Source organism: Lissotriton vulgaris, unplaced genomic scaffold, assembly GCF_964263255.1.
Source record: "Lissotriton vulgaris unplaced genomic scaffold, aLisVul1.2 SCAFFOLD_709, whole genome shotgun sequence".
NCBI classification, from domain to species: Eukaryota; Metazoa; Chordata; class Amphibia; order Caudata; family Salamandridae; genus Lissotriton; species Lissotriton vulgaris.
In genome coordinates this window covers 924,989-937,827 of record NW_028245466.1, presented here as the reverse complement: position 1 = coordinate 937,827, position 12,839 = coordinate 924,989, and the positions used below count along the sequence as shown (strand labels likewise).

Sequence of the window (12,839 nt, the reverse complement as noted above, 5' to 3'; positions counted from 1 at the left end):
CCCCCCTAACGGGGCCCCTGCCCCGCCTTGGCCTTCGACCAACAGACCGGTCACAAAAAAATCGCTCTGATAGACCCAGAAGAGCAAAAACCGCACTCTCCTTTCGAGAAGCAGCACAACTAGCCTCTTCCTATGACTCTCCACCTAACTCTTCCCCCAAATCTTCGATTCATGTTATCACAGGAGTAGGAAGAGAGCACCCTCCTCTGATTCAAGTTATCACAGGAGTAGGAAGAGAGCACCCTCCTCCAAAAATCCCTAGACCTCCAGCCCACCTAACCTCCCTTCCCAGAGCTCCGTCTAATAAGTTCACAAACACTTAAGGGTCCACCATTAACTGCATGCCCCTAAACTGCAGATCGGCCTCTAAACACGCAACTGAACTAGCTGAAGCCATCCTCTTCCATGATATAGACATTGCATTCATCACAGAGACCTGGCTCCACAATCTCTCGAACCCCAACATAGACATGCTGGTGCCCCCGTGTTTCACTTTGATCAACAAAGACCACAAGATCAAAGGGGAGGGGGTAAAGCTATCATTCACAAGAACATCATCTCCATCACGGAAATTACATCCTGCCTATATAGCACCTTTGAGTGTCTCTCTCTCTCTCAATATCAAGACATCGGAAAACAGGCCAGCAATCTGCCACCTCCTTTACCACCACCCGGGCAATTCCTCTGAATTCGGGGAACACCTCTCTGACGTAATTGCACACTGTGCTCTCATCAACTCAAATAATATAATTCTTGGTGACCTCAATCTAAGATGGAATGAATCTAAAAACCCACTCATTCAATCCCTAAACAACTTCCTACTAGAAAACAATTTGACCCAACACTGCTCAGAAGAAACTCACCAAAGAGGAGCAACACTTGATGCAATCATTGCCGAAAGCAATGCAGTCACCATTGACCATATCCTCCCCGTAGACTGGTCCGACCATCACCTCATCCTTTTTGGCATTAACCAAACAATACTAACTCAACTCCCCCCGTACAGGACCCCCCCAAATGGTTCAGGGACACAGCACAGATCCCTGAGCGACACCAGAAGAAAAAATAAGCTCGCTCCTCCCCAACAGCACCTCTCACCTCTCAACTACTGAACTTACTTCTCTTTACCACTCCAATATGACACTTACCCTAGACAGCCTTGCGCATAAGAAACTAAAAAAATCCAGGAGCATTCCATCCAGATCTTGGTTCTCCACCGACATCAATGAAAAAAGACGACAGCCAAGAGCCTCAGAGAGAATCTGGAAGAACAATCTCACCGTCCTTCATCACGATCAACTCTAAGCAGCCGCAGGAACTATAAAAAGCACATTAAAAACAAAAATACATCTTTCTTCTGCTCCGCACTAAATACCTCTAAAAACCGACCCAAATACCTCTTCAATATCATCAGGAAGCAAACCTCTAAGCCAGCAACATCCTCAATTAAGGCATCCAATGAACGTTGCGAAAACTTCGCCATCTTTTTCAACAACAAAATTGCCAAGATATACCTCGCCTTTGACTCAAATCCCATCCCCTCTGCCGTGACCCAGGTGTCTGAATCAATCAACTGAGACTCCTTAAACCCCCCAAAACAATGGTCCTCCTTCACACCCATCCAGGAAACCGAGATAATCAACCTAATCTCGATCTTCCTCAATTGATCAAGGACATGAAGCTCGCCCTAGCTCCGCTATGGTGCAAGATCATCAACAGCTCAGCAGTCGTTCCAGACTGCCTCAAGGTTGGCCAAGTAACGCCACTACTGAAAAAGACTGGGCTAGACTCGGATGATCTTAATAACTTCAGACCGGTATCAAACTTACCCTTTCTGTCCAAGATCCTGGAAAGATGTGTACACCCTCAGCTAACCAAACAACTGGACAACATCAATCTCCTAGACCCCACCAATCTGGCTTCAGAAAGGGCTGCAGCACCGAAACTGCAATCCTGAATGCCATTGACGATCTACACAAATCACTGGACGGGGACCAATGCTGCCTTCTCATCCTCCTTGACCTATCGGCTGCTTTCAATACAGTCGATCACAAATTGCTCATCAAGACTCTACAAGAAAGGGCAGGCCTAGAAAAAACAGTACACCACTGTTTCTCATCCTCCACAACTGCTCACAAAGAATAAAAATTCAAAACTTCGAGTCCGTCCTCCACCCTGTTAATAGGGGTGTTCCACAAGGATTAGTGCTCTCCCCTCAGCTCTTCAACATCTACATCGAACCCCTTACCTCCCTACTCAGGAAATCTAACATTCCTTTTCACCTATATGCGGATGACACACAACTCACCTGGAAACCTCCTCCATTGCTGACATCCAGAAACTCAACGCCACGCTCAGGGAGGTACAAGTCTGGCTCTCAAACAATCAACTAAAACTTAATCAAGAGAAAACGGAAATACTCCTCATCTCCAATAAAGATGAGAACCCACAAATCGCGGAATGGTTCAAAGCTATCGATGCCCTCAAGGGCAACCTCATCCTGGCGGATTCGTTAAAATCCCTAGGTATCACCTTAGACTCCAAACTAAACATGAAAAAACACCTCTCAAAAGACGCAAAAAGTACCTTCCTCAATCTGAAATTAATGTACAAAATCAAACCCTTCCTCCCTCCCAAAGACCTTCAACAAGCCACCCAGGCACTAGTGCTCTCCAGAATGGATTACGGGATCGCAGCCCTGACTGGGACGTCAACATCTCACTTCACCCCCCTGACAAACAACATTAAATGCCGCAGCCAGAATGGTCACTGGTACCAAGAAATTTGAGCACATCTCCCTTGCACTCAAAGAACTCAAATGGCTCCCAATTGAGCTGAGAGCTAGCTTCAGAACGGCCTGCCTCACCCATAAAGCCCTACACACAGGCAAACCGGAACACCTGGCTGACAAACTCAAAAAAGCCGGCCAGTCCAGAAACCTCAGGAGATCCCACACTCTGATACTCATCCCACTGAAATCTCATAAGCAGAAAACCGCGACAAAATCGTTTGCCGGAAATGCCCCGAAAATCTGGAACTCCATAGCCCTTCACATCAGAACGATACCCTCATTTCCCAAATTAAAAAATCTGCTCAAATCCCTCTTCCTCGACCGCTCTCGAACGAACCGATAGGAGCCATGGATGCACTCCAGCCTGCACTCTCCCTAACCTTATACCTGGTCCAGTGACATAAACTTGGATCGAGAAAATCTCTCGGGACTCTCGTCCGATGTGAACAATGCAACCTTTAGGGGGCACCCTGTGTGAACTTCATCCTCCCTGTCTGCCCGCGCAAACGCGCCTGTGTTTGCCTATTCTGGGCCTATCCGCATGGTTGACTTTAATTTGTACTGCATACTTGCTCCTAATTTACCTGTTGTAAAGCGCTCTGATACCCTTGGGTCCAGCTAGCGCTATATAAAACTCCTAAAATAAAAATAAAATAAACGTATACACCACATGCACTTTCATTCCCAGCTGAACACCCCAGCGTATAGTCGAGCAAGTCTGGTGCAGGTGGGTCACAAATTTTTTAACATTCGGATCCTGCATGTGCATCACGTTCCCCAAACTATCACAAAGCTGTAACACTGGTTTGTGTTCCGTCTCCGTCCTGATAAGTCAAGCTAATAATGCTCCTGATCTATCGCCCTCCATATGAAGCCTTTGCCTATAAGTAGTGTATTTGTGTGTTTCCAAACGTGACCAGGCCTCAAGTAACTCTACCTGCACCTGCGTCCATGCAGTTCCATCAGTGAGGTTCTGATATAGTGCGGTCTCTAGGGTCCTTAAGTGTTTTTCTAGGGAATCAATATCTGCACTAAGCTGGTGATGGACCCCATACGTGGCTTCGTACAAACCCCCCTGATAACGACCTTCATAGCCTCCCACTCTGTAGATCTAGTAGCAGTGGACACCCAATTCTCCCCAAAGTAATGTTGGAGAGCCTCTGTAACAGTCTGTACGTATGGAGGGTCCGCAAGGGCCTCAGCTCGAAGCCGCCATAGTGGAATGGGTGGTCGCCCGGTCCAGTGCAGTCCAGTGTCAGCAACAAAGGTGCCTGTTCAGATAGGTACCTTGGCAAATAAGACATGGCTTGTATCGTAGCTGAGAGACCTGGAGTAAGGCAACAATGATCAATCTGTGAAAAGGTGTTGGCTGCCGGAGTAAACAAGAAAACTCCCTCTTTCTAGGGTGTCGTACTCTCCATTCATCGCGTAACTGCATGCCCTGTAGAATACCCACGAGGGACCTTACCATACAGGGCTTAGTGTTTTTTCAGGGGGCCTCCCGATCCAATGCCCGATCAAAGATGCAACTAAAATCTCAAAAGAGAAGGATTTCAGCACCCATATAAGGTGTTGCTGCTTTCAGGACTGCCGCATAAAACTCAGAGCAGTCCAGGTTAGGCATATAGACATTAATAATACACAGTTCCCTCCCTTCCCATCTCCCAAACAGGATGACATACCTCCCTTTGGGATCTAGAACATGTTGAAGGTGTTGGAACGGGACTCAGGGCCACCCACACCAATGCCCCCCGTGCAAAACCAGAGTAGGATGTAGCTTAGATTTGTTCCCTCCAACGTTTTTGAAGTCTTTTTATAGTGTTCCCCAAATGTGTGTCTCCTGCAACCCCGCAATCGCTATTCCATATCTCTTCAGGAAAGTGTGCACTCTACGCGCTTGTCCTGACCGGCTATCCAATGGACATTCCAGTTAAGAAACTTCAATGTCTGTGATGTCATGACAATGTAGTGATAATGGAGATGTCCTCTGCCCTGCCCTAGTTGTTCCTCCCTTCCCCACTATTGTCCATATGTTGCAATGCACACTCCATAAGTTTCCCACCAAACAGATAAACTCCCACAAACTGAACGTTCACGGACCCTACCCCCTTCCTTGGGCAGTAGTACCAGTTTGAGTATACATTCCCATATAACCAACCATACATACTGCCCCATACCTCCTCCCACAAATAACAACAAAGCACTGTGCAAGAGATTTAGGCACACCAAGGCGCAAGATTCCTCTCCAGCTACCCCAATGGACCCGGACTCTGTCAGGGACTTCGCTACTCCGGCGGCAGCCCAAATCCGTAGTGCATTAAGTGAATTAACAGGATCCCCAACCCATACCTTGTTCAGAATAAAATAAAGCAAGACTAAACATCCCAACCCAGGGGTCAATAGGCCACCTCCCGAGCCTCAGAACACCCACCTCCCCAAGAGCACTCATATAACAGCTGCCAACCAGTCCTTTCAAAACCCCCAAGAGTTCCAAGCTCCCGCAGACTTATCTGTACAGCTCATCAGTTGTTGCGTGACTCTTAGGATTCAGTCATGATTACTATCTGGGCCCTCTGCTCCATGCTCAAGGTCCGGTGTGGCCTACATAGAGTCCAGAACAAACTTTGAATCTGATGCCAGCAGTGTACCATCTTGGAGGACAGTGATTCGGCCAAGCTCATCTTTCTCTTTTTTGGCGCCTGTTGTGTAGGCTGTCTACGGCCCTTCAAGAGAGACTGTGAGATATGCATCCCTGCTGAACTTGTAGAGGGGTCCAGGCACCTCCCCTCCGGGGACCTGGCGTCCAACCCATCTCTCGCCTCCTCTGCCGAGAAGAAAAACAGGGCCCTGCCTTCACTCTCCACTCGTAGTTTCGCAGAGAACATAAGACTATATTTAATGCTCAAGTTTCTGAGCCGTCATTTGATAGCAATGAATGTCTTTCTTTGTTCCTGCACTCTTTGGGTGTAGTCCGGATAGATGGCTATATAGTGACCCTTGTAGAAGAACCACCATCCACTGCGAGAGAGCTGAAGCAAAAGGTCTCTATACTTGAAGTTAAATAGTTTTGCAATTATGACACGGGGAGGTGCTCCGGGCCTAGGGGGGCCACCAGCGTCCTATATGCCTACTCAATACTGAAGAATTTTGACAGCTGCTTGGGAGCCATTTCGCCAGTGATCCAATCCTCCAAGAACAGGTCCGCGGCAGGGCCCTCCACCTTCTCAGGGAACCCCACAAATCTTAGATTCCCCCTTCCAAATGTTCAGCCCAGTCTTCAAACCTGTTCACTTGGCATTTCAGCTCCACACCATAATGGTAAGGACCTTGACCTACTCCTTTTGGACCTCTGTGTCTTCTTCCATAACTGTCACTCTTTCTGAGACTTTCCTGAGGTCACACCTCAACAGATTAACGTCTATAGCCACAGCATCGATCTTCCGGATCATGTCATCCCATGTCGCTTGAACGGCTCTGATAACGTCCATCAGTGTAGAAGAATCCTCGCCAGCCCCCTCAATTGCTCCCTGTTCTGGTGGTCCATCCTCATTTCTGTCTCCCGGGCCGTGGGTTATGTGCTAGGCATAGTTTGATTTTCTATTGATGTCGGATTTTGCCATTTTATCCTTCCCCATCATGGCTGGCTAGGTGCTCAAGCTGTATCTTATGCCACCCTCCCGGACCGCGGAGGGGTGCATGCCACTGTGCACTAATTACCAGCCTTCGGGCCCCAGTATCCAAGTGCGTTCAAAGGCGGCCCAGGGACTCTCATCAGATGCAGACTCTTCCCCACAACTCGGTGGGTCAGGCCCCCTCCGGCCTCAGGATATCCCTCGCTTCTCAACCTGCTGAGCTAACTCCCCATCCGGGAACTTTCAGGTCGTATTACACAATGAGACTCTCCAATGCCATAGGGTATCAGCAGGACGGCCAGGGCACTGGGTCGGTGTGTCACACAATAGGTATGCTGCTTACGAGAGTCTCAGGCCCTGGCCATTCTCATGCAGCCCGATGGCCCTTGATCGCCCAGCTCATGTGGACCACGTCCCGACTGACAAAGGTTTGTATCGTCTCCCGAGGTGCGCACCAACGGTGAAGGAATGCCGCCACTCCAGGCAGCCCTCAGGCCATCAGATCGATATTCTGGGTCTGGTCCCCCCCAGTTGTCCTCACCTTCAATTTGTAGGCACTCTGCTGGCCCGGGAGATGCACGCGGGCATATATTCATTGTATCTCTGCTGTCTGAGGGGCCGCTCAACCCACACAGGGGACACAAACCACTTAGGCAGGAGGCAATTGGCTCTCGGCCTCCGGAGAAACTGTCTTCCCCCGGCGGACTCGGGGTAGTTCCACAGTGGTATTGGCAGGACTCCACCACTTTGCAGGACTGCCCTCAGCCCTCCGCACCTCTCCCGACCTACAAGGCTCCACAGATCCGCAGGCTGGACTGCTCCATCCGATCCCGTCTTCAAGATGACCACCGCTCCTCCGATCACTCTGGACTCCAGGCTCCAAGACGATTCCCGGAGCTCCGAACCTCTTGTCTATTCCGTGACGCGGGCGGAGGTCCTGGGGTACCCAGGAAACTCGTCTCTCAGTCGCTACTGGGACCAGGATATCTTAGGATGTTGGTTCAGCAAAGGCTGCCGCACGGAGCTCTGTTCGAGCACGTCTAAGCGGCCATGCTAGCAAGCCACTCCCTCTTCATTGTGATGTGTTGTGCAATAAGGAAAACACAGCATAGAACCATAACCATGAAGATAGACCTGCTGCCTCTATCAACCCCTCTTCTCACGTACCAACAGGCACTCTAGCTTGTCACGCAGCCTCTCACCACGATGCAGTGGTGATTGAGTGCCGTCGAGCATTGGATTGTCCTGGAAGCATACCATTCCAGTACAAACTCCTGTGCCCAAACACAGAAGAATCCCAGTGTTCAGAATTGTGCTGTGCAATGCAGCACACAGTAGTTGATTGGGCTTTGAATCAAACCCTATGGGTAGCTGATATGGCCTAAGACTGACCAAGTAGCGCCCCCTTGATGCAAAGTGATGCAAAGCCGCGGAAAAGGAGTTTTGCATCAGAGCAAATCTTTATTAAATCTGTCCAATGTATTTGTCCTTCTCAGTGCGAGTAGGGCGCACGTCACCCCATTGGTGAATTACCACATGACAAGATGTATTTATTGCATAGTATGGACACATGACTGTTTTTTTAATAAGCAACTTTGGGGTACACACATTTTGTGAAATATTATAACTTGTTGAATTATAAAGTGCTAATTTGTTTGAAAATTGTATTAACAATGTAATAGATGAATCAGACCAGAGAAAAAAACATTTGCATGTGTATTTTCTGTTTAATGGAACAAAATTCTCTTTCCACTGTCCTTTACTCATTATTTTGATTTTGTTTGTATATTTAAATAGCGTAATGCATACATACAGGATACTGTGTATGTGTGGGTGTGTGTGTGTAAAATAATATTATAAGCTACATATTGTCATTATAAAATGGCACAATCATAATTGATACGTTTATTGACCTGTTTATATAGTAGAAGACCGATTATGATAACATTCTCCAACAATAAGGACTTTAAAGAGAGAATTTCTCTTTGACACTTTTTCCAACTGTTCATGCTGGAATAGGACATTTTGAATTTGCTCATTTTTCTTGCTTCTGCAGGAGTATACCTCATGTTTCAAACGCACCATATGCATATAACATGATTAAATGAGAGTTGTCCTATTTTTAGAATCTGCAGAGAGATAGATTTAGCTGTCTTGCAAAGCTTAGACGATCCATACACGGAGAAGGTCAAAAAGCCAGCGGCTTACCACCCACTGGTTGTTGAAAAAAAATCATGCTCTGGATAATGGCTATTTCATTGGTACAGCAGACGTATGTGTCTGTAAAGGCAGGTGTACCTTTATTTTGATTCTTGTTTTGGAAGTCCCCAGTGGTTTCTGAGAACTAGAGGATTTCTGGTCAACGTGCTCTTCCCAGACTTGGTCAGAGTGCCTGTTGGGCAGGTTTGACAGCACGCACTGTTTGTGCTCTCAGTGGACCAGGCTTCGGTTCATCCTTGTACCCCGTAACTCACCTAGATGTTCATCACTCATTCACTTAAACACTGGCATGTACTGAGGGCACAAACAAAAATAACAGTATATACAATGGACTTACTTTCAGGCTTGCAATTCAACATTCTCCTCCCTCAGGTGTCATCTCCAAAACCAGGAAACTGCGCTAACCAATCCTGGTACTGCGCTCACAGCGTGAGAGCAGCACTAGGGTTGGAGGGGGCAGCCTCACTCAGCGCTCTCAAGAGCACTGGAGGCCTGAGCTTTCTCTAAGACAGCTAGTTTAGAGAAGTATAAAATGCGCACGTCTCTTTGGCCAGCCGTTTTGCGATGGCCAGCTGAACATGGGCATTTTAAAGCACACAGATCTCTGCTGCTGCCACTCGGCAGCAATGGCCCCACCCCGTCCTGACACTTTATTCAGGATGGGTTATTGAAAAATAAACTGTTAATAAATAAACTTTATTACCATTTATTTTTCAGCTCTGGAGCTTGTGGGACGACGCTCCTCCCCTCAAATAGAGGAGCCACCCCTGTGATAGGCACAGCATCACCAATTAATGAAGAAACGTGTTTATAAAAAGCCAGGTCTATTTCCACTAGCAATGCTTAATCTAATTATATTCATGATATTGGTTCACTATAAAAGTCTAGGGCCTCATTTATGAGGCCTTGCGTCAGTTTTGCGCTGCGGATGCGTCACTTTTTGTGACGCATCGGCAGCGTAAAACATGCGCCTTGTTGCGCCATATTTAAAAAGTGACGCATCTAGGTAGATGCGTCACTTTTTAAACCCCTGCGCCACATTATACCTGCGTCAGGTATAATGTATGCAGAGGGGGCGTTCCCCCGCAAAAAGCCTCGTAATAGTGACGCAGTGAAATCTATGAGATTTCACTGCGTCACTTTTAGGATGCGGTTGCGTCAAAATCTTGCGCCTGCCTCACAGCAGGCGTAAGACTGACGCAAGCCCTTTCACATGGGGCTTTCCCCATGTGAAAGGACGCATTGCTGGAGTTGCGTCACTTTTGTGACACACTCCAGCAATGCGTCACTTTTGCGCTTAGAGATGCATCAGAAATACTGACGCATCTGTAAGTCCTTGCGACATGATGCGCCATACATTAAATATGACGCATCATTGGTGTCGCAAGGAATGCGCATTGAAAAGTGACGCATCGCTGTTTTCACGCAGCGATGCGTCACTTTTCATAAATGAGGCCCCTAGTTTTCATTGAAAGCGGGGTCTATGCTCTATTTAAGATAACGTTCAGATGAACTGAATTGTGTTTGTCACTCATGTAAAGTTGTGTTCTGTTATAACATGTTTGCTTGTCATAAACTGTTTATATAATTGCATTTATAGGTTACTTGATGATATAGGAGTGTGTGAAATTTGTATAATTTGCTTTTGTGTAATTACACAAAATTCTGGAAAAGTTACGTGAAATTATGCAAAATGCAAAACTAACATGTGAAGCTATATTTTAATGGAAAAATGCATCATTGCATCCATATTAGATGCAAGAGTGCATTTCGCGTTTAAAAAAGTGCAAAAAACACCATTGGCGCAAACAACAGCTGCTCGCAATCTGGTTATTAAACTGTTCACTTGCTTCCATACTAAGATGTTGCCTCAACCACAGCATAATTATGCTGCTTAGTGGAAATTAGTAATTTGGGGAATTTCTTGTAATTAACGTAACACAAAATGTGCAAAATTACACATGATCATGCCAGCGTAACAGAAAATTCGCCTAACCCTTGTGATGATGTAGGTGAAATATGCAGCAGCAAACCTGCTAGAAAATGCAAGTGAAGGTAAAGTTGAGTGCCTAGACATAAATTTACACTTATCTCTAGTCAGCTAGCCTACTGAATGTTTGTGAAAGTTTTAACTGCAATATTTTAAAAACAAACTATCAACCCATAATAAACACACATTTGAAAAAAAAGTTTTGAATACTCATGCATTTTCTTACCAGTACCATCTGTTTTGTCTTTGGTCCAAACTCCTGGCTACGTTCCCATGTACTTCTCCATTCTGTCATCAGCGGGCCTGCATTACTCAACGCCCTCATGCCACTATGGGAACCAACAGTCGACCTATGGGGTAATGGCTGGTAAGGAAAATAATCTATTATACGTAATTCTATGGGGCAGGTTTTTCTTTTTAATTTCAAATGCTTAATTTAGAATGGTATCCCACTAAGTTGAAGATAAAAACTAGCCAGCATTGTAAACAAATCATTCTTAGGCAGGAAGGGCAATTTCATGAAAATATATTTGAGCTGTACATGATAAAAGCAAATGCACTGAGATCAGAAAAGGAAATGCCATATATAATACCCCTTACTGGCTGTAAAGGAAATCAGTAAGAAGAATGGGAGACAGTGGAGCATGGTCAATGGGAGAAGAGAAATGATGTCCCAAATATAGAAGTTAAAGTATTTTCTGCGCCTGCTCAAGGGTATTACAGAAGGTACCACACAAATATTTGACGTTTATTCTGTAATCTCAGTAGCACAAGAGTGAAAAAACAGACATGAACATCATTGTGCTTGCCAGTGTTTCTTTTAATGCGACCCTAGATTCCAATCCTCAACTGACATACATTTGTGACTGTAATCAAATCACTATACTTGCATGTACCTCACACACTGAAATGTGCATGACTCAAATTAACAAGATTCTCAAATAGTCTTAGGGAAAAACATCTTCTACAATGACTGAAAAACAGCAGTTTTTCCCACCTCCACTTTTTTTTTTATATTTTTTTATCTAAACATGTTTTAGGAATCAAGCCAACCACCCAAGAAATGTTGTCAGCAAGTATCTCCCAAACAAGAATTTTGCAGGCTTGCAGTATGCCGATCTCCAATGTTGTAAATGGTGTTGGAACATTACAAGGTAATTTCTGATAATTGTTCACGGTTTCATATAGCATTGTTTACACAGACTGGGCCCGATTCACAGAACTAATTTAAGACAAAATCCTAAACTTACTACCATTTTGGTATTCACAGAAGGCACTTACTCATTTTGGTATTCACTGAAGGCACTTACTCATTTCGGTATTCACAGAAGTTAGCAGTCCTAACTTTAGGACTCCTAAATGCCTTCTATGAATACCGAAAGTCTTAAAATTAGGATTTTTCTCAGTTTAGGAGTAGAAAAGTTAGAAGTCCTAACTTCACTACTCCTAAACTGAGAAAAATCCTCATTTTAAGACTTTCGATATTCACAGAAGGCATTTAGTAGTCCTAAAGTTAGGAGTCCTAACTTTACTACTACTAAACTGAGAAAAATCCTAATTTTAAGACTTTCGGTATTCACAGAAGGCATTTAGGAGTCCTAAAGTTAGGAGTCCTAACTTCTGTAAATACGAAATGAGTAAGTGCCTTCTGTGAATACCAAAATGAGCAAGTGCCTTCTGTGAATACCAAGATGGTAGTAAGTTTAGGATTTTGTCTTAAGTTAGTTCTGTGAATTGGGCCCAGAGAATGTATGCAAGGATATCCCTTGCAGAGTTGTGTGGACACAAAATCTGAAAGACTGTTGAGGACACTATTAATTTAGTTTCCAAATCCAGGCACCATTGCTGAAGGATTATCTTGAAAGTGAGTTTAACAATGTGGTAGGTAATGAGGTACATGATAATATTCTGTGAAAGCCTACTTTAGCACCTATGAAATGGTAAGCTATAGATTATGGTCCTCAATTAGAGTTTGTCGCACAGGGTTCTCCAACGCAAACATAGCAGAGTACCCTGTCCGCCAAACTGACAGACCATCTACTCTACCTATAGTTTGGTGCACTGTGTAGAAATAAATAATGCTAGTTTTCTCATATTCACAAATGATCAAAAAGTTGCATGATGCGTCTGACCTCAGGGCCATTAGTATTTTGTTTTACAAAAGCAAACTCCCACATCAGGAGCTTTTTTCGTAAAACAAAAAGTT

At 45.2% G+C, this 12,839-nt stretch overlaps 1 protein-coding gene across 1 annotated transcript in view; it reads left to right on the top strand.

Annotated features, from left to right (window-relative positions):
- Positions 1-10,833: 10,833 nt before the first annotated feature.
- POU1F1 (POU class 1 homeobox 1) overlaps positions 10,834-12,839 on the top strand; it is a gene marked incomplete at its 5' end in the record, with an annotated part of 70,204 nt that continues 68,198 nt past the window's right edge. Inside the window, 2 exons of the mRNA XM_086949080.1 lie at positions 10,834-11,000; positions 11,674-11,787. Of these exons, the coding sequence (XP_086805206.1) occupies positions 10,834-11,000; positions 11,674-11,787 (281 nt within the window). The remainder of the gene's footprint in view (positions 11,001-11,673; positions 11,788-12,839) is intronic.